This window comes from Stigmatopora argus, chromosome 10, assembly GCF_051989625.1.
Source record: "Stigmatopora argus isolate UIUO_Sarg chromosome 10, RoL_Sarg_1.0, whole genome shotgun sequence".
NCBI classification, from domain to species: domain Eukaryota; kingdom Metazoa; phylum Chordata; class Actinopteri; order Syngnathiformes; family Syngnathidae; genus Stigmatopora; species Stigmatopora argus.
This window is the reverse complement of record NC_135396.1, coordinates 11,757,545-11,778,731: the sequence shown is the minus strand read 5'-3', so window position 1 is coordinate 11,778,731 and position 21,187 is coordinate 11,757,545. Positions and strand designations below refer to the sequence as shown.

Here is a 21,187-nt window from a genome sequence, read left to right as displayed (position 1 = left end):
TCTGCCCCCCCCCCCCCTCTCTCTCTCTCTCTCTCTCTCTCTCTCTCTCTCTCTCTCTCTCTCTCTCTCTCTCTCTCTCACTCACTCACTCAGTGTTCATGTGTAGGTGTGGCGAAGGTGTGATGCACAATGTGAGAAGCAGAAGGGCAGCAGGAGCACTTTGTTTGTTACTCCTGTAGGTGTTATACGTCCCATGATTCAGGGAGAGATTCTTAGACAAAATGGTGAGTGTTTGCTGCTTGGGTTTTACTGTTGGCAACACTGCAGTTCTGAAGGGGTCTATATTTATTGGAATTAAACAAACTTTCATTGTACACTTGATGACAATAAAGATTCTAATCCTAAAACTCAGCCAGTGTAAATATTGTCTCAGTAAACATGCTTGCAGATTGAGCCAAAATATGTGTTACTCTGTGTTTTCACATAAGCAAGTTGATCTTGTGGTAGTTGTTTGCAAATGAACCTCAGGGCAAAGTTCTTCTCTAATCACACTTAAAATTTATTGTTGTACAGTCTTGACATGAACTGGTTGTTTTTACTACCGCTTAGCAACCAGAAGTCACCAACATATATAATGAACTTTTGTTTGTGGCTTTCAGAATCGGGAAGTGTTAAAACATTTTAAGAACCTACTTGGTTCAGTTGTAGTTATTTGTAACTAGAGCTACAGTGTTATCAGTCATGTAAAATAAAGAACAGTTGACTGTGTAAAAGGGTGGTGCTTTTTCGCAAGCTATTCATTAACTGTAATTTGTGATTTATTAACTTTTTCTGAATCCCAGCATGCTTCTGTTCAAACTCAGTTGAGTTTGGTTATACTGTCTGATAACGCTGTGTTGTAACTGCTTTCAATATGGCGTGTTCTCCAGATCCGCTTCTTACTGCTGTTCAGCAAGCAGGGAAAGCTGCGGTTGCAGAAGTGGTTCACGCCATTGACAGAACGGGAGAAGAAGAAGGTGATCCGGGATATGATGATGATTGTGTTGGCCCGTGCTCCGCGTTCATGCAATTTCCTGCAATGGAGAGACCTCAAGATTGTCTATAAGAGGTCTACATTTAATAACCCTTGGGTTATTATTATTATTATTGTTTTTTGATTTATTTATACTGGGAAAAAATGATTCCATTGCGAATATAGTGTTGTTTCATTACCTTGCACCAAAACGAAAATATTTTTAGCTTAAAACATATTATCCCATTGAAATAAATACAAAAAAACAAAATTTTTGGAAGCCACAAACGTTTTTGTGTTCTCATAAAAGAACATTGCAGCTTCAGAATATTATATTTTACTTAAAAAAAGATGTGCTGCTTAATTTATAGTATTAGGTGTGTTACATTAATAATTGCTGTAGAATTTTGTTCAGTCTGTCCATGTATTTAACTTTTGTTAGAAATGTTCAGCAGATGTTGCTAGTCAGTACAAAATCAATTAAGAACCCTCATTCTTCTTGCACTACAAATGAGGATCAAAGCACTACATATTAGACTCCCGCTGGACTGGTTACTATGCCTACTAATCATTATTATTACTAATTATTATTTGTTTCATTCCAAAGGCGGTAAAATATTCTTTAATTAATAACATATATTTAAAAAAACATATTTAATTATTGTTACATTACCAACATGTCTTCTTTCAACAGTGTTGTCTAAATATTCACAATAAAATCCTCAAATGCAGGTACGCCAGCCTATATTTCTGCTCTGGACTGGATGAGCAAGATAATGAGCTGCTGAGCCTTGAGGTGCTGCACAGATATGTTGAACTACTGGATAATTACTTTGGCAACGTAAGAAGAGCTTTACTATATGAATGGTTTTGTGTCGTCAAAGTAGACATGCCTCGTGTCATTATAGAGATAAAGCATCATCTCTGTGCACAATGCATCTGCTCTATTGTTAAAACTGGAGATTAGACAGTAAACAAAAGGCCTTTGTTATAGTCCACTGTGTCTTTAAAAATGGTTATTTGTATTCAGATGTAGAAATATGGTTTTTCCTTAGAAATTTGGTCATGTCTTTCAGCAGGAAACAAAACTGCTTTTGTGGACGAGCATAGCGACGGTTTAACTTTTGTCTGAACGCAGTATATCTTTACCAATTTTCGACGCTGTAAATCCTGTCTCCTGTTGCATTTCTTTTGGTTGGCTTTCTTCTTTGGGCCATACTGTGACAAGAAGAGGTCAAAAACGCAAAAATACTCCCAGCACATGAACACAGACAAGCATTAGCTAAGCAGAAAAAGACTGACATTGTAGAATATCGACTTTATGCTTTCAGGTGAATTATCCAATACAAAAATATTGAATAGATTTATTGCCACTGTAAAAATTGTCAACCACATTTACTCAGAAAATCAGTTTAAGAGCTCCACATGAAAGCATGGCACTTAATACACAATAGAAATGACAAGAAACATTATAGAACTGCAAGAAAAAAATGGTCAAGGTATTAAAAATTATCAACATTGCTAATTGTTAGGCAGCTATGGTCCTTAAATGGTGGTCCAAAACCTTTGTGAATATTCTTTAATGATCTAATTCCCTGACAGTCCAGTGGATAGTTTAAGTGTTTTGTTTTCAGGTGTGTGAGCTGGACATTATTTTCAATTTTGAAAAGGCGTATTACATCTTGGATGAACTCTTGTTGGGAGGAGAAGTGCAAGAAACCTCCAAAGTGGCCGTGGGTGTGTCTCTGCAGGAGAGTGATGCTCTTCAAGAGGTGCAGTATGCTTTCACACTCCCTTGTGAACGTAGGTTTGGAGAAAAGTGAGTCATGTAAATCCTCGCTGTAACATTTTTTTGTGGTTTCAGACAATGGAGGAGTATATGAACAAACCTTCCTACTGAACCGGAATAATACCGGGACGTCTGAAATCTCAGGACACAAACAAAATGCTTTACTGTAATGGGTGCAATATGTTTACATGAGTCCTGCTGTATTCTTTCGTTGGTTCTTTCTGCCTTTCTTATACTTTTTAAAATATCTATTTAGTTTTAAAGAACAGCCAAAGCAATAATGTGTATTTTGTGAGTCATAAAGCAAATAAATTAACATATATGTAAACCAAATCAACAGTATTTATTGGTATTTTATTCATCATTTAAAAAAGAGCAGAGGGCCACAGGTGGCTTTATTTTATTTACACATGTGCCTTGATTGTTGGCTTGAAACAGCATTTGTGTTTGACTCAATTTATGCAGGCATACCTAAGGCCATGGCTGTTAAATTATTCTCAAAAACACTACAAGTCAATGTTTCCATACAGTGATTCATTCATTCCATTATCTTAGTCCCAAAGTTTTAGAATGTATTTTTTTACATAAAAGCTTTATAGCATAAGTGCTTTAAAGCTGTGTTATTAATGTGTATCTGTTGTTTGGTGATTACTATATTTGCATGTTTTTGTGTCAAAGAAACAAAAACAGGACTCAGCGAGGAAAAAAATAAAGTCAATGCTTTATTAACCTCAAGTTTGTCACATATGCCTACATTTAAGAAAGAATTACCAACAAACACAAGTGTAGAGGTCCAACACTGATATGCTTGTGCGTGCATCGTGTATTCGTGCGTAAGTGTATGTAGCAATCTGACAAGTCACATGTATGGGATGTTGAGCAACTTAAACAAAATATTGTCTGAACACTCATATTTCAGCTAATAAATAAGAATTTCAGTAAACCTACAGAGGAACCACAATTGACTGCATTTTTATATCATTGAAAATACTTCTTTATCTCTATCACCTCAACCAGCACAATAACATATACATGAATATCCAGTTGTAGCTCAATAACTTTGAATATTGTGGAAAGCCTCATTTACATAACATCACTACTTTTAGAGTCAAATATTTTTAGCAACAACTGAAGTATTTTACAGCAAAGAAAAGGCCCAAATTTAACTTTTTAAGAAATTTGGATCTCACATGGAACAATGTTCATTTTTAACATGGAAGTAGAACTGCTGTCTGAATTTGATTTGTCCATAATCTAAATCAGGCAGGAGTTTAAAATTTAGAATTGAAATAATGAAAATAAAACAAATTTTCTCTGATATTCCTATTCATTGAGGTGCAACTGTATGTGTTGATTTATATGCCCTTGAGCGCTATCTCACTGTCCTCACTTTCTGGGTTGAGGTAAGTCATCAGTTTCATCATAGCGTTGTTGTCAAATTCTTGCATGTTGTCCCCTCTTGCATTGTCTTCAGACTGTCTCTTTATTTCTGCCTCCTTATCTGAGTCCATTTGATCCAAATAGTCCTGCATGGCCTGTTCAAATGACCCCGCCACGCTCTGCCCTGCCTCGTCCCGCTTTTGGCCAGTCTTGCCATAGCGGTACGCGAGGCCAGGATAACGCGGCAGCATCTGCGCCGCCATATATGCTGCCAGCTCGCCATCTGCCGTGTCGTCGTAGTCCTTCGTCTTGCTTGGAGGGAGACGTCGCAGTGTGGGAGCGGCATCCCCAGTGCGCCCTGCTGTTAGAGTGTGAATTCGTGAGCTCCTGTATGGTTTCCTGACGGGACTTTGATCTCGGTTCAAGCCCAGGATGTTAAGGATTGCATCTTTTTGCAGGTTTTGGGGGAAGTTATTTCTGCCAGGAAGGCGCCTACTGAAGAATATGTCCTGAGGAATGCCATAAATCTTCTTTGTTGACGTCTTCCAGACTTGGTTTTTGTCTCGGCTCTGTTGTTTCTTTCCTTGATTCAGTGTTTCTTCTGTCTTGAGCACCCCCAGGAGATCTTCAGGCGGGATCCGGTATTTCTGAGAGATTTGAAGGAGCTGATGAATAACGCGGGGGTCAATGTATTCTCGGTACTGAGATACTCGTCTCGCAGCCCTTTTTTGCTCCTCTTCTTCAATCGCTCGCTTCTGCTCCTCTTCTTCTGTTCTCTCCAGCACCTTAAGAATGTAGTAGTCGACCTGGTCTGGATCATTTGACCTCCGAACCGGATACCTTTCATTCTCCTCCTCATTCTGCTCCTCATCATCAACATAGTCGAGGCTCCTATCCAACTCTTGCCTGTCATCTTCCTCTTCCTCGCCCTGCTCTTGCGAGGGACCCCAGTCAGCGAGGTCCTCGCCTTCATCATCGTCGTATACCACATTTCTCAGATTGAACAAATCTTCCCCTTCTTCCCCCTCATCCTCCTCGTCTTCCTCCTCACCCGTATCCTCCTCCTGTCGTTTGTGCGAGGCCTTCGCATTGGTGAACTTGTCCAGTTCGTCAAAGACTGACTGCAGAGTCGCTAGTGTTTGAGGCGTGTACTTCTCCTCCACGTTCTCATTGGTGCGTTTAAAAGGGCTCTCATGGTCTTCCTCCTCCTCCCCCAGACCTTCTTCATCATCTTCAAACATTAAGGGCATCTTCTTGTGGGGCATGATGCCCTTTTGCTTTTGTACCCTTGGGTACATGGCACTTTTGGCGTCGCCTCCTTCAAGAGAGGATGGACGAAGCAAAGCATTTTTGGGGGCCTTTTCAGTCTGTTGGAGAGTGCTGAGTACGGCCTGGAGCAGCTCCTCACTCTTATCGTCACTTCTCTCCACGTCCGCGTCATCTTCTTCTTCATCGTTTCTAGCACGAGTCGGGTCGGGAGCCAGCCTCAGCATGGTGCCTATCCTCTGAGCATCATCCACTTCGTCGGCATCGTTCCCCATAGAGAGAAGAGGCTTGTCCTGTGAGTCCGTCCTTTGGCGGAGGCTCTCAATGTACTCCAAGGCTTTGATCATGTCAGAATCAGGTGACTGGAGAGAGTCTGAGTCACCCTCCCGCAGTCGATGCTCTCTGAGAGTAGCCCCGTGAATGGAGCGGAGACAGAGCACGACAAAGAGAAGCCGGGCCAAACGGGGAATGCCAGGCTTTTCTCTGGTCAAGTATCTGGGGAACGACAACATTGTGAACCCTGCAGGGAAAAGTCCAACACACACCAGTTAGCACAGACCTTAAATGAATCACAGATATACGTATATATATGTATGTATATATATATATAGATATACGTATATATATATGTATGTATATATATATATATATATATATATATATATATATATATATATATATATATATATATATATATATATATATATATATATATAGGTTCGACTGTGAATCTTTCTGAGGGTATCTGCTGTATTTTAAATATTTTTTCCCTGTGCCCGACTGGAGAGTAATGATTATTAAGTATTATGTGATTCGCCGCCTGTTGCTTCTTATCTAAGGATGACATCCTGCAGCAGCATAGCAGCATTCAGCTCCCCTACAAATCTCATTAGTCGTTAAATTGACGCCACTGTGAGTCACAGCCCTGTTGTCAAGGCAACCCGGTAAGAGTGATGTTCCCACAGAAGCCACATTTGTGTGCAAACCCTTTTAAAAGGCAATTATTACCCTCGATTACTAAAGCGGGGACTAAATAAGTAATGGCAGAGCAATATAAATTCCTCCTCTTTGAGATGTAGTAGTTTGAGAAAAACATTAAGCTTTGCTTTAATTGCAAACTATTTCAAATGCTATTTTCCGTTTACATTTTTCTTTCATTTGTAAATCTGAAAAGTCAGATTTTCCCTCTTCTAAGCACATAAAAAACTTAAAAGAACCTAACAAGACAAGCACATATGCAAACAAAGGCAACACAACATCTGAGCATCAGGTTGGAGAAGCTCTACTTCACAAAAAGCCTGAAAACGCACAGAATCAATTACATGAAGAAAAATCGGACATGGTGGTGTGGCCTCATCCATCTAATAAAACTACAGATTTTTACCTTTTTAGATGTAGTTTGCGCAAAAGTTCTTGTTGACTGCTCTGAGCATCTCTGTCTCCAGCGTGAGTGTGTCCTCAGCACCGCGGACAGCTCCTCATACTATGAGACACGCACCATGTGACTTGTACGTCAGAGAATGAAGAAGGCACGCACCCACTGTCACGCGCAGCTTTTTTTTCATAACAGCAAAACATAAAGGACCCTCTTTTGGGGATCAGTGCTAGGACTAAAACAGTTATATGGGCCATATTTTGCTTGTTTGAAAAAATACATTTGGTGAATACTTCCTTCCAAATGTATTGACAATGTTGTTATCAACCATAGCTGTCCAATTTTATCATACTGCTTCTTTTCATTAGAGTCAGACTAGAGCAGCTGTTCCACTGTGTCACCAACATTACCTGTAGAGTATTTCAAAATTTCACCTTAACAGTACTTATTCGTCTGCCAGCCAGGGCCAAAACTACAATGTAAAACTTAACATTTAGTTGAAAACCTTCACCTTTTGTACCGAGTGACTACTTTTGGAGCATTGTTATTTAAATTTATATTCCTTCCATTTGAAGACGTTAATATTCTGTCTTGCCCTATAAAGAGTAAACATCTACAGATGCTTACATCACTGAAAGGTCAAAATAAATAAGGTTTATTCGTTTTCTTTTGTTCGTGTTGGATTTTTCTCCAACCTCTGAATTTTACAGATTGACAATCCACTTCTTATTTGGATGAAATGTCTAACTGGACAATTGGCAAATATTGACGGCCTTCCAGGGCTGTTTTTCATTTCACTTTTCATACTAATTGCTGCTACCATTGACGTGCACCAGAACTCTACTGCAGCATTGAGGGACAGATGCGGTTAAAAGTCCAGCGATGACTCATGTTCTGACTCCACCAAAGGATCAGATAGGCGGGGGAGAATGAGGGACTGCAGACTGCAGTGTGTGCGTGTGTGCACGCGCATGTGAGTGTGTATAAAGAGGAAGAGAGAGCCCTTAACTTGTAAGCACGCACACACAATCTGCTTTCTATTTCTGGCAGCCTGTCAAGTCTTCTCTGCAATGGATCACTGTGAGTCGCTTACACTTTCATTCATAAATTTGCTCCCTCACTTCCTTTGAAGTTAGTTCTGGCTATCCCCCAATGACCTGCTTATCTATTTTTCATGCAAACTTATTGTAGCTTAAGGACCTTGGGTTATAATAATAGTTGAAAGGGATTCTTTTAATATTTTCTTTTTATGTTTTTCCTTTTCACAAACAGCAACCACAAGCAGTTTGGGAGGCTTTCAGAATTAATGTCTTCTTATTAAGTGTGACAAAGCCAAATGACGTCAGATGTTATATTTTGGGTAGCATTTTCAATAATTAGGGTTTATATAAAGCTGAAAGATTTGCAGTCTGGCATACAGTAGAATGCTGCAAAAACAAAGAAGAAAAAGCTGTTTACAAAAACATATGTATAGTGCTGTTAATTGCCATACATGTTTGTGAGAAAATCATCAAATTTAAAAATAGTAATCTCATGTCAAGTTTATTCATGGGAGGGAGGACGGACGTTCGACAGACAGTCGGACAGAAAGACAGACAGAGACAGACAGACAGACAGGCAGGCAGGCAGACAGACAGATAGAAAGAGTTCCAGCCAGCCTAATTACACTCTCCTGCATGACTAATACATCCTCCACCTACTCATTCACTCACACTGTTATGTGCAGATCAAGCTGCAGCTGTCTGGCTAATTGCTTGTGGTTGTGCCTGTGGCAGGTTTACTGGTAAACAGAATTCAATTAACAACTCACCCACTCCCACAGCCTGCACAATAAAAGTCACTGACCTCTTCTTCACTTATCAAAGAAGTTTTAAGCACTCCTAAATTTCTTTCTCACACTGATATATGTGTTAAGACAGTTTGAAGGGTTGCTGCTCCCATTGGATATTTTATTTGAAAGTCACTGCAGAGTGCAAAGTGCGAGTGTTGGACTCACATTCTTTTTTGTTAATACTAATGCAGTCTTCCTTAGAAGTTATGTGAGGACTGGCATAAGCAAAACAATACACAGAAAAAAGAATCAGGGAACATAATGCACAATTTTCCCCATTGCTGATTCATAGCAAAATCAATCATTGGGTGAAAATGCTGAGCCACAAATTTTCATGGATCTCACGCTACTAGGTAATTACATTTATCTTTATACTACAGACAACTCTGCATTCTCACTTGACAATGTTTTTTTTAAAGTTTGGACAAAGTGGGACCAAGGAAGATCAAGTTATAATAATGTAATTTCTTATGTGTTGTGTACTTAAATTCAAGTCTATTTTACTTTACATTTAGAATTTAAACTGCCTAACTGCCTACTTTATATTTCGAGTTCAAGTTTACTTTGACTTGAAATTGAAAGTTCTTCTAATTTCTTTTTTCTCTTTCTTTCTCGAATTCTTTTCACTGTAAAAGCTTCCTTACTCTTGGATAGAACACGTTTTTACCTGGGGATTCTCCTTTAGCGCAAAGTACCCTGAAATGCCGTGTCCTCGCAACCAGATTATCAACGAATGGGTCATTCGACTCATGCTAGTGTGAAGAGGTCCTAACACACTGCAGTTGCTAATCCATTTAATGAAGAGTACGTAACATTTCCTAGTCCCACAATCAGGTAGGCACTGTCAAGAAGTACCCACTAAACAAATTGACATTCCCAAAGCTTCTTCCCTCTTGCCATTAACTTTTGCATGAATGTTTATCAATATTACCACACTACTAAACCCTGCTTCAAGACTGCACCATCAACACGTTGATCTTTATATTAAAATGAGTCCACTAGTATGCACTTGAAAACGCTTGAAGACTCAGCATTATTGTCATTTAAAGTAAATGGGATGCATAGAAACATTTTTACTTCAGTTGAGCGATTACCATTGGAAACAAAACATCCATCCATCCCATTTCTTGATTGCTTATCATTGTGATGGCCTCGCTTATTTTTATTTTTTAAGTGTAGTCGAAAATGTTACCTTCCATTACCAGGAAGGGCAGACATTTGGAGACAGAATTTAAATGAGGTCTAATATTATTTTGGCAGGGCACCTGATGTTGCAGTGGGTGATTTTATGTTGGTGCAGCATCTACGTAGTATAACCTTTCATCCCTCTTGATGGAGGGCATCAGGCTCCCCTCTTCTGTTCAGTGATGTACGTTTCTCCCCTGGCAACTGGCCAGCTGCTCCCCATTCATTACCACACAGCTTGACAGCCAATAATTCTGCTCCTTAACATTGGGTTTTAGAGGCTTGGCAACCATAACATAGAAGGAGAGGGGCACAGGCAGTGAATAGGTCTGAAGCATTTGACGTCAGAGTCTTTTCTCTCTCGTGTGTGTGTGTGTGTCAGTGTGTGTGTGTCAGTGTGTTCATGTGAATGGCTATAGGTGTGCTGCATTTGTTTTTTCTTCTTCGGGAAATGTCAGATGTGGTAACAGATTGGGTAAGAGCCACTTAATGTTAATTCATCAATGAACCAAGATAACAAATAACCCTCCTGTGTGTTTGCATGTTTGTTTTTTTCACTTTAAGATGTCTATAAAGGGAAAAGTGAGTCTAAGATTTTGTTCTGAACAGATTTCAAAGTTGGCGAAAAGGATTCCAACTTTTGGAAAAGCATTTTCAATATCTATTTACCGTACATGTTGTTTTGTTGTTGAGAATAAAGAATACATTCTGCCTGCAAGAATAACTGATTTGTGAGCATGACTCACTTGCTGTCAGTTTGTGAGGAGAGTAGCACACACACAATCAATGCATTCTAGTTTTTTAGGAAAATGAACTTGACAACCCAAAATGTGGAAAGATCCATATTGGACCCCAAAAACAAATACTATGCCGGGGGCCGCAAAAAATGAAAAGCCTTATATAAGCCTTATAATGAAGGCAATACATAGCAGTTTGCTTCATTACACTTTGTGTTATTAGACAACTTCTCAATACAGAGCAAACATACAGGCAATCCTTCTACTTTGGCAGTGAATGAAAATGATTCGGTCCCAGAAATGTTGTATTTAACTTGGAAGAGGAAGGGGGGACGGGTTGGTTGACATAATCAGGAAATAAAATTCATATGTATTACATACCTGTCAACCTCTGCCAATAAATGCCCTTATAAATGATTATGATTCCCCTTACAAACACCGTACGAATCGTACGGTGTTTGTAAGGTTTTTTGGGGGTTTGTAAGGGGAATCATAATCATTTATAAGGGCAGTTATCGGCAGAGGTTGACAGGTATGGTATTAGATCTAAAACGATAGCAGCACAAATGGATCACTAATGAACACCACTACTGCTTTTTTTTTTGGGGGGGGGGGGGGGGGGGGTGTCTGCTTTAGTTTATCCAGTAACTTAGACTATTGTCGTATGACATTTTTTTGTCCTTTGAAAATCCAAATCCAAGCCTGAGCCCTGTGTGTGCCCATGAGAGACAGGAAGCACCACTAATACTGTGGCTGTCTGCTTCATCCGTCCTGCCATCCAGCAGCCTGATAGCTTCAGGAAGTGCAGCAAGCATGACTCATAGGTCATACTGCATTTATTTGTACACTATCCATTGTGTCAGTGTGTACCTGTAGATAGAATCCCATTTGTCTGCAAATGCAGTACATTCAAGTTGGCTTTCTGTCCGTGATCTTTTCCAGAGACAATCCTCAGGACTGAGCTGTGTGACAGGAAAAGTCTTTTCAATACCCATTTGTTTGCTATTCAGCTTATTTTATTATGCCTCTCCATTAGGGAGCTGACTTGAGGTGAAACATTGACTAGACCCAGTGATTCATATTGATGCAGTTCATCATGACCTGCACATCGACTAACCGTGGTTGGACTCTTATAAAAAAATATATGATCATATTCATTGAATCATTGAAATTGGCTCTGGGTCTCTTTGTTCTGAACTTGATAATATAATGCACAGATCTGAATACATTCGAGACACTGTGTTCACAATATAACTGGATGGATTCTGTCGACATTTCAGTGTTTTAAACTTTCATCTCCTGATTTTGACACACTATGTTTAGACACTGCTGACGCTATAAATTATACATTTAGATTTTTCACAGCCCAACCATTTCCTTTAATTGGTGGCTCAGTCTATCAATATGAAATTACAAAAAAGTTACAGCCACTTTCTTGCTTCCTAACTTTGAGCTCCCCAATTGTTTCATATTGCTCAAAAGATAATTGTTCCTGTTGAAAAAACCCAAGAGAAAGTGATGAGAAAATTCTTCTAATACTTTTTAAAGCTGCCTATAAAATACTATGTATTACATGGTGTTCCAACTTGTCACATACTGTATTTGCACACTCATAACCAACCCGCATGGCCCCATTAAACACTAATTGTGGAAAATGTTTTATTATCATTTCTTGCTTCAGAACAAGACCCAGTATTTTTTTCTGTAGTCATATTTAAACCAAGAAAAAACTGACAACTCGGGGAAGAAAATGACAGCAATTATATTGAGTGGCCAGAGAAGAGCAAGGCGGTGTGGGTGCATGTAATTGTGGGCTGTGGAAGCACCTAAAAGGCTATGATTTAGTGAATAAAATTGAAGTACTACTCAATTTCTTTTCTATGAAGCTTTTATTGATGCTGTGTAAATGATTTTAATTTCTTGGCCATTTTTTCAAACCTTTATTTAACCAGATAGATCCGGTTGAGATCAAGATCTCTTTCACAAGTGTGACCTGGCTCTCATTCACAACTATGGTCATTCAAACAGCCTACCATGAACATTTTTTGGAACGTGGGAGCAAACCAGAGTACCTGGAGAAAACCCACAGGGAAAACATGTAAAGTCCTTACAGGAGGACCGACCTGGGTTCAAACCCATGACCCCAGAACTGTGAGGCACCACACTAGCCACTCATGCACCAGTCTTGTAACCAGTTGTAATCAAATGTAAATAATGAAACAGTTCATCAGTCTCTTCAGGGCTAATTTTCCTCAGTAATAACTTCTCACATTCAAAGCTCTCTGAAACATTTAAAGAGGTGATGAAACAGCATGGTTTCCACAAGCAACAATTCTCAACAGATTCCAATTTTATCCCCTTGCTTGTTGGTGCTCAGCTCACCAGCTGTCCTAGCTGGACTCACTCCATCACACAGTTTGGCACCAACAAGGAAATTCCCAATTCTACTGGCACCCATCATAATCCTTTATTCTGAATCAATGATTTCTATTATTATTTTCCAGTGGAAACATAAGTATGTACACATTAGCACTGCTTCTCAACAACAAAAATAGTTTTTGATATTTATTTATGGCCAATCATGTAAAATTCAGCTGCATTTGTTTACATAAATACCCCTTTGCAGAGTCACATGAAATACAACAGAATATTTTTTGTCTTCACCTTACACTCACAACTTCGATGAAAGGTAATTCACTTAGAATGAAGCCCCGCTTTAAAAAAGTCACCCGTGGCCGGATGATTCGCCTAAAGACGTTTCGCCGACGGACGTTTCGCCGACTGACGTTTGACAGACGGACAGTCAGCCCAATCTCTTTTATTTGGGCTGACTTTGGTACTCGGATGATTCACCTAAAGACGTGTCGCCGAATGGACGTTCCGGCGGAACGTCTGTCAAACGTCCGTCGGCGAAACGTCTTTAGGCGAATCATCCGAGTACCAAAGTCAGCCCAAATAAAAGAGATTGAAGGATTTCTTGACGTTTGTTTGACTACGTGTCCTTTTTCGTCTGCCATTAATTCAGCATCTGGTTGCGACAATCCAATCTTTTGGTGTGACTTTTCTGACCGCAATGATTGTTTTCTGTCCATAGTAACCCTAAAATGACACACAAGCACAGAAAATTAATAACAAAATGTGTTGCGCATGCTCCCAGTAAATGAACATGAAAAAAAGAAAGTGACTATTCCAAATGTAAACAGCAGCCCTACAATGATGTCTACTACGGAGTTGCCTGCTCACTATCCAACAGACGAGAACATTCTATCATTGACCACCTCATTATGAGTTAATTTTGCTTTGATGATGGAATGAAAAAGAAAACACAAGTAATTTGTCAGAAAATGGCACTGAGAGTATAAACCGTTCTTTTATCGAGTACGCTAGGGCAATTGTATCAGTGAGAAAGGTGTAAGGTACAATATTTTTTCACTGGTGAAAGGTCAATGTCTCATGTGTTATAATGCAAAAATGTCACGGTCAACTTGACTCATGTCTCCCACTTTACTTCAAGGTTTGCACCTCACAGCCTGTGATTTCATCATCATCCATTTTCAATGTTCAACCTGACAAAAGTTAATCTTTATAGAGTGCTTCCTGATTGGTGCTAATTAGGTAGTTGATGATTACAATCCAGTATTCCGCCGTTAATGAGACATGCAATTTATTGCTGAGGTCTAGTGCCTTGTGAGGAAGAGTATTAGACTGCTAGGTAAACTGAAACAGTTTTTTTCTGAGCAGTTAAAATGTAAAGTCTGCTTAAAACTAATGAAAATTTGAATTCAAACATTAGGGACTCTGTACTGAAAAAGTAACTAAATAAATGATCAGTTGGACACAAGATTTTTTTTATCAATTTCAAATTTTACATGTTCTAAATGTCATGTAATTTGGAAAATAAGACGACAAAAGCGTTTAAAATACACACAACATTTCTTTAATAGTTATATGGAGGTCAAATCATCATTTTTTATGAGTGATTTATAGTTTTTTTGCATATGGGAAGGGGGGGGGGGGTGTAAAACTGTTACTATATATGGTGACAATTCTTCAGTGCCTGTTGGTATGGTAACATGCCCATAGGGGCAAGTTGGAGGAATGTATAATTAGCCTTCAGCCTTCTATTTATTCAGCCAGCTTGTTTACAGCTATCAGCTGACAATGTGATGTTCACTACAAAAGATTAACAGTACACAGTGCAATGTTTTGGTTCTCTTGGAGAAATAACGCAAGTGTTTGCTTTTCTTCCACCTTGACAGTGGACTACGATGGTGCTCATTAGTGGGTAAAGCAAAACTGGCAGAGAGGAGCAGTACCTCCCACAGACTTAATTAAGCTTTTGACACAGCAATGAACACAGAGCACCGGCTACCGAGAGGCTGCACCTGGTAAGCTGAGTGGACGTGCCCTTCAATTATAGTAGTGTGTCTTCTAAAAGTCTTGCAATCAAAACTACTATAGTAGTGAGTTTCCACCTTAACCGTTTGAGTATTTGCATGTATATTTTACATATAGAAGGCAAATGTTGCAGGATGCAGGAAAGGAACGAATGAGCTGACAACTGACCGGCAACTGCACATGACCACATCCTTAACTAAAGCATTCTGTTAATAGGATGTCAGAGGTTCAGTATTGTAATAAATTTTAATGATGAGTGTGTGATTTGGATATGGAAACCAAAAATACTTCACAGTGATGTTGACCGACCTCATTACAATGACAGGTTCTTCAGCACCGGAATAGCAAACCCACTTTGTCCGATACATCGGCACACTTGCCATCAAGAACCACAATCATGAGTCTTATATTTATCCTTTGTCCCTGTGAGGCACTGCATTTTTCTTTACTTAAAAAAGGACAAGAAATGCAGAAAATAGAAGGGGACTCTTAACATAGTAATAAATTTCGCTTTCCAATTATAGATCTACTTCCTAGCAGTCTGTCTTTACCAAATGTGATCTCCATATAACTTACCAATTTGGATAAGGGAGGGAAGTAGGTTCTGCTGATAAGGACGGAGCATCCTCTTTTAAACTGCAGCAAATTGCCAAGCTCAAACTGCCACCAAAATGGCAAGCCAAGCTACAAAACCACTGGAATCCCCAGCATTGAGTGCACTCAAAGCCTATAACCTGTCACATAAAACTACAATAATGCCGCTTCCCTATAAAGTTTCCAGTGCCCATTCATTCATTTCCTACATCCCCTCTTCTCACTAATTATTCATGCTGATTGGTCGCCATTCAACAGCGGAGCCTGCTACTATTTGAGCTAATTTTGTTTAATTTAAGACATGTGGGCTCCAACCACTTTAAAAATAGATTCATTACATAATCCTACATAAATCCTAAGGGGCAAAAAAAGCTTATGAAGTGAAACAGCAACAATCTATGTATGTGTGTGTGGGGGGGTTCTAGGCATGCAAGAAATAGATCAATTTCCACTTGGGAACACTAATAACAAGCTTCCTGTGCCACAGCGTAGGAGGCGCTTTGCATGTCCGGTTAACTTCATTACTCTCACCCTTCTAGCTCTCATGCACTTTTTCCTAAGAAAAACTCTTGAACTTTCTGCCCTTCTCCAACATTGCCTCTTTTTCTCTTTCTCACAGACTCACAAGTTTGCAAATACACTACCGAACACAATAACAGCTGAGCTGTTGTACAATCAAAGAGTACATGAATTTTCCTCCTACAAGCTCGGCAGTGCATCACCCTTAACTTTCTTGTAGAGTGATTGAACGTTCCCTCTGTGTGAGTTTGAGGGGTCTAGTCGAGGGGACGATGTGGAGGATGTATGTGCACGCGCATTCATTCACCATGAATTATTCAGTGGTGTTTATGTTAAGGAGGAAATAGGATGCTGAATGCTTCAGCAAGTTTAGATCGGTGTCACGCTGCCTGGGTGACTAGAAGCAGAAAAATTGGGTTCCTTCTGTTTTCCATTTCTATCCTCTTCTTACAAAGAGAGAGGACGTGCTTACAGGGGGATCACAGTATGGTGGGGCATTGTGTTACGTTTCTGATGCGAAAGAGATGTCCCCGGTGGACCGTGATAATTGGTCTGAGGGTAGCAGCATGTTCGTCACAGATAAGAGAGAACAGGTTTACACTTGACAGCTCAAATGTGATCATCTTGCCAGATGGTACTGACACAAGACAGGTGACATAAGGTAGAAATGAATTTGTCCTGAGAACAAAAGACTACTGCGTTTTCATAAAGGCTATCAAATGTTGTTCTTGTATGAAGGTTTATATTAGCAAAGCACATCATAAAGTGTCAGTTTGCCATTGAGACATGAGGCAAATGTCTCATCTCATTTTCTGAACCACTTTATCCTCAATAGGGTCGCATGGGGTGCTGAAGCCTATCCCAGCTGACTCCGGGCAAGAGGCAGGGGACACCCTGAATCAGTGGCCAGCCGATCGCAGGGCACAAGGAGACTGAAAACCATGCACACTCACACCCACAGAAATTCCATTCCCTAGTTATTGAATGTTTCTTTTAAATTGGTGGTAGTGGCAAAGTGCACCGCATTATATCAAGAGCTTTTACCACACTTTTTCTGGTATGTTGCCTGATATCAAAACGTTTCTATGAAAGCAGGCATACATACATTTCTAAATCAATACAATCATTTGCCAGACTAATCTAAAGAGGACAGGTAATTTCAAGTTATTTTCAAAACATTATTATGCTTCTAAAAGTGTTATGAACTGTATAATAATCTGATATGTGATCCACTTGAATCCACATTTTTTCCTCAACACAATAATAATGTTAAGTGAGGGCCAGCCCCAAAAATATCATGGACAATCATTGAATAAAGACGACAAGACTGTCCCCTATTGGTTCTATGATATATAACAAGAAAGCAGGAGTGCTTCAGCAAATAGGTTTCTTTACTTCCACAAACCATATATGCAGGGGGTGCAGAATTATTAGGCAAATTAGTCCAGAGCCAATAACAAAATTAATCCTCAAAAATATAAATTTCCTAATAATTCTGCACTCTGCTCTCCCTGAATTGTTATCTCTTATCTCCTTAAGTCTCAGATAATTATACATTTTTCCATTCACGATATGAACTATGTTGATCATGCAAATGTACAGAATGGATAATTAAAGTGCATGTAAGGAAGCATATATGTTCCAGAGGAAAGACAGGTCTATTAAGTTCAGTGTGTTCCAGGTGCATTTATTCACTAGCACATTATACAGAGGAACGGGGGACAAGGGGGGTGGTTTCAGTCCAGAGAGCCAAAGCTGACATCCGTTTCCTCACTTGCCCTGCAGCATGAGTCATCAACACAAACTAGAAAGATGGGCATGGACACAATGCATATAATTACGGATATATATTAACAGCTGAAATGAATCACAAAGAATATAGCACAGACCATATATGCAAAACAAAACAAAAAAAGGAGAAAAAAACAGAGTAACATTTCACACAACTGTCATTTGCTCATTGTTGTGAATTGCTGTCCTGCTCACTCCTACAGCAAACATAAAAATGTCTTTATTTTACTAACACATGCACAATGAAGTATGTTTATGCGTAGGTGGAGCAGAATAAATCCACGGCCACAGTGTTTCCAGAGGGTCATCATTGATTTTCCATTCAGTCATAGGGGGAAAAAAGGGGGAACTGTTGGATTTCGTTCCATAAAATAGTTGGTAAAGTTTTATTTACTTATCAACTGAAGTACATTTTGCAATCAGCAAAGTGGGAGACAATATGTATATTTTTTATTTGAGAACAGGGACATACTGACCCCAATGTGTATTTGTATATGTAGTTTGAGAACGTTGCAATGATCAAGAATGATGAGCAATGTGTAAAATAGCAGAGAGATCTTAGAAGGAGAATTCTTGATGTTCTCAGGTGTCATTCAAGATTCGGAAGTTGGATTATACTTGTAGTACTGCTTTTTTAATACTTGAAACATTTTTGTGGAATACTTGATATGGACTTGATCAGGATAAAGTGAATTTGAGCTCCTGGTACTAAAGTCTATATGTACAGTTTTCTGTACTTCTACCTAAGTACACTGCAAATTTAGACTATACGTATTGCCACCTTTTGGTTCCAGTCTTTGCACCACTGAGCTTTTGCTTTCTTCCTTTCTTGTTTTTTTTCTATTTTTATTTTTGTTTTGTTTTTCATTCATTCATTTCTGAACCGCTTATCCTCACAAGGGTCACGGGGGTGCTGGAGCTTATCCCACCTACACTACAGTCACGAGGATGGCTTGTTTTTCCTTGTTTTCTTTCGTTCTTTCATTCCTTTGTTTTCAGCCCGAATCCTTCACAACGTTTTCCACTGGCCCCTTGTTGCTCTCATCCGGACCCTCCCCAGTGCCGCTGTCCGATTCTTCCTCCTCGATGGCCAAGCGCGTGTCCGCCGATGAGCAGAGGGAGCTGACGCTGCTCTGTTCCGCGCACAGCACGCAGGCGAGCGGTGAGGGCAGCGCCCCCTCGTGGCGAACACGTCCAAATGGGTTTCCGTGGCTGGCGCAGAAGGGCAAAGCGAGGTTCAACGAGCGCATCCCCTCGGCGGCCTCCGCCCCCAAGGAGAAGCTGTGCTTCTTGGGAAGCGACCCCCACTCCCGCTGCTCCTCCTCGTGAACGAGGCGCGTGAAAATGTTGGTCCTCCTCTTCTCCTTCCTCTTGGAGTGGAAGTAACACAGCATGATACCGCAGAGAAAGACTCCGTAGAAAGAGATGGCGATTAAAATGTATAAGTATGCGTTTCTGCCGCTCAGCGCCAAAGGGGAGTGCGTGGAAGTCTGGTTGGAGTTGCCCAGGTGCTCCATCTTGTCAATGCAGCCTCACTTGCTGAACTAAAGAGAAAATGACGTCATTTTTTTTGTTTAAAACAAAATAAAAATGCATTTCCCAGTGCAATTACACAGGCTAAGGGACAAAAATATACAAACAAATAATGAACATTCACTCTGTGCATGTATAAATGACACAATCTGGGACAAAAGCAAAAAAGTGCATTCACTCTTTGCATGTATGAATTACAATCTGGGACAAAAACAAACAAAAAAATAATGTGGATTCACTCTGTGCATGTATAAATTACACCATCTGGGACAAAAACAAAAAATAATGTGCATTCACAAATTCACAACGTGCATGTACAAATTTACACAATCTATGGGGAAACATGAACTGATGTGCATGGTGTGTCCCACTGTATATGTTTGTAATGTAATTACTCAAATTAAAGCTTTTAAAATTGACAATTGCATGCAGTGTATTACACTTAAATATCATCATAAATTAGATTTTTTGTTGAGCCTTTACTTAAAAAAACGATACAGCAGCGGGGGTTAAAAAGAATTAAACACAAGTGGATATACATCCTAATTTGTATATTAATGCTAATCCTAAACTTATATTTCACTTTGAAAAGAATATCTTTGTAACTGTCTCTATATACAATAACCTTTATTGCACATCTGATATTTGCATGAATAATTTACTGTATTTAAAATACATTTTCCCTCCACAAAAAAAATACATTGAAAGCAATTCTCAAGTGAATTTAAAAAAAAGTAATTCTTTACTCACCAGAACAAGGAATTCAATTTCATGGGACGTCAACACCGGCGTTTAACGTCTTGCAGCTTTTCGAGTTTGGCAGAAGTTCTCCGAGGATTAAATTATTTATACAGTGTTGACTCCCTCTCCCCAACTTTGTGTCACGTGGAGGGGGCTGACTGTAAAACAAGGCTTGTCTGTGCCTGTCGAAAGCCTAAAACACAGAACGTCCGCTGTTGAGATAAAAAACTATCATTAACAACTTTCTAAGACATTTCTACTACATTATTTAGATGCATGGGGGTTTTGGCACTCAGCAACAGGTTTCACTGGATGATACTTTGCAGTTCATTTCGACAAAAGCGTAACGACTTGTTAATGATCACATATCTGATTTTCCCACAATGCCAATTTAGAGAATAATAGGCTATGGCACACACAATATAGTGTATTAATAAGCCATTTTTAAAATAAATGATTATTTCACCATATAGACATGATGTGAACCATATAGAAACTCTTTTATATAGAATGATTTAGTGAGTGATTCAAAGAAATGTTATCCAACAAACAACACTTGGGCTGACAGTGGCAATTTAGCACTACCAGTCAAACTAAATTGGACATTTATCACTGTTGATGGCACTATAACATTACCATTCACTGCCAGGCCTCCTATCACTTAAGATATACTGCTTATTCACCTCATGCACACATAAAGTATGATTATTCACAAGCAATTTCCTTGCAACAGTGTCCCAACATTCATGTTTTCAAATTTTGGGTGTAAGCCAACTTTTACAAGCTGAAAAAAAATCTCCAGTGACTCTTTGGTTCTTTTTTTATGACAGGAAAAGGAAACAAACGTATAATCCTATTTTAAATGCAAAAGAGGATATTGAGTGAAATCTGAATTTATCACACTGTGACTGTATTTTAAATGTTTTCATTTTTTTGTGTTTTTATCCCCAATTAAATTTCCCCTGCACCCGCTGAGTGAATACCGTGACAAATGAATTGAGTTCTCACATTGTGAATATTCTTTTTTAGCCAGATTTTTATTTTCATATTTGTCTTCATTTGAAAAAACAACAACAATAAAACAGATCATCAAGGG

General features: G+C 39.2%; 3 protein-coding genes across 3 annotated transcripts; 1 reads left to right on the top strand and 2 right to left on the bottom strand.

Moving 5' to 3' along the window:
• The first annotated feature begins 137 nt into the window (after positions 1-137).
• ap1s3a (adaptor related protein complex 1 subunit sigma 3a) lies at positions 138-4,149 on the top strand. The gene is made up of 5 exons (XM_077611078.1): positions 138-224; positions 870-1,048; positions 1,685-1,793; positions 2,587-2,724; positions 2,817-4,149. Exons 1-5 carry the CDS (start codon positions 222-224, stop codon positions 2,850-2,852), a joined length of 465 nt encoding a protein of 154 aa, XP_077467204.1. The 5' UTR covers positions 138-221; the 3' UTR covers positions 2,853-4,149.
• Positions 3,451-6,890, bottom strand: scg2a (secretogranin II a). Its single transcript, XM_077611075.1, has 2 exons — positions 6,772-6,890; positions 3,451-5,907 (listed from the first exon to the last, which is right to left on the bottom strand). Exon 2 carries the CDS (start codon positions 5,897-5,899, stop codon positions 4,097-4,099), a length of 1,803 nt encoding a protein of 600 aa, XP_077467201.1. The 5' UTR covers positions 5,900-5,907; positions 6,772-6,890; the 3' UTR covers positions 3,451-4,096.
• A 10,802-nt stretch (positions 6,891-17,692) lies between these two features.
• Positions 17,693-20,277, bottom strand: kcne4 (potassium voltage-gated channel, Isk-related family, member 4). The gene is made up of 2 exons (XM_077611636.1): positions 20,101-20,277; positions 17,693-19,361 (listed from the first exon to the last, which is right to left on the bottom strand). The coding sequence occupies exon 2, from the start codon at positions 19,332-19,334 to the stop codon at positions 18,813-18,815; it is 522 nt and encodes a 173-aa protein (XP_077467762.1). The 5' UTR covers positions 19,335-19,361; positions 20,101-20,277; the 3' UTR covers positions 17,693-18,812.
• Positions 20,278-21,187: the final 910 nt, after the last annotated feature.

Coding starts and splice junctions, on each gene's coding strand:
- ap1s3a (XM_077611078.1), top strand. Junction 1,794..2,586: donor TGGATAATTACTTTGGCAAC/GTAAGAAGAGCT, acceptor TTTTGTTTTCAG/GTGTGTGAGCTGGACATTAT. Junction 2,725..2,816: donor AGAGTGATGCTCTTCAAGAG/GTGCAGTATGCT, acceptor TTGTGGTTTCAG/ACAATGGAGGAGTATATGAA.
- kcne4 (XM_077611636.1), bottom strand. CDS start 19,334: ATGGAGCACCTGGGCAACTCCAACCAGACTTCCACGCACTCCCCTTTG.
- scg2a (XM_077611075.1), bottom strand. CDS start 5,899: ATGTTGTCGTTCCCCAGATACTTGACCAGAGAAAAGCCTGGCATTCCC.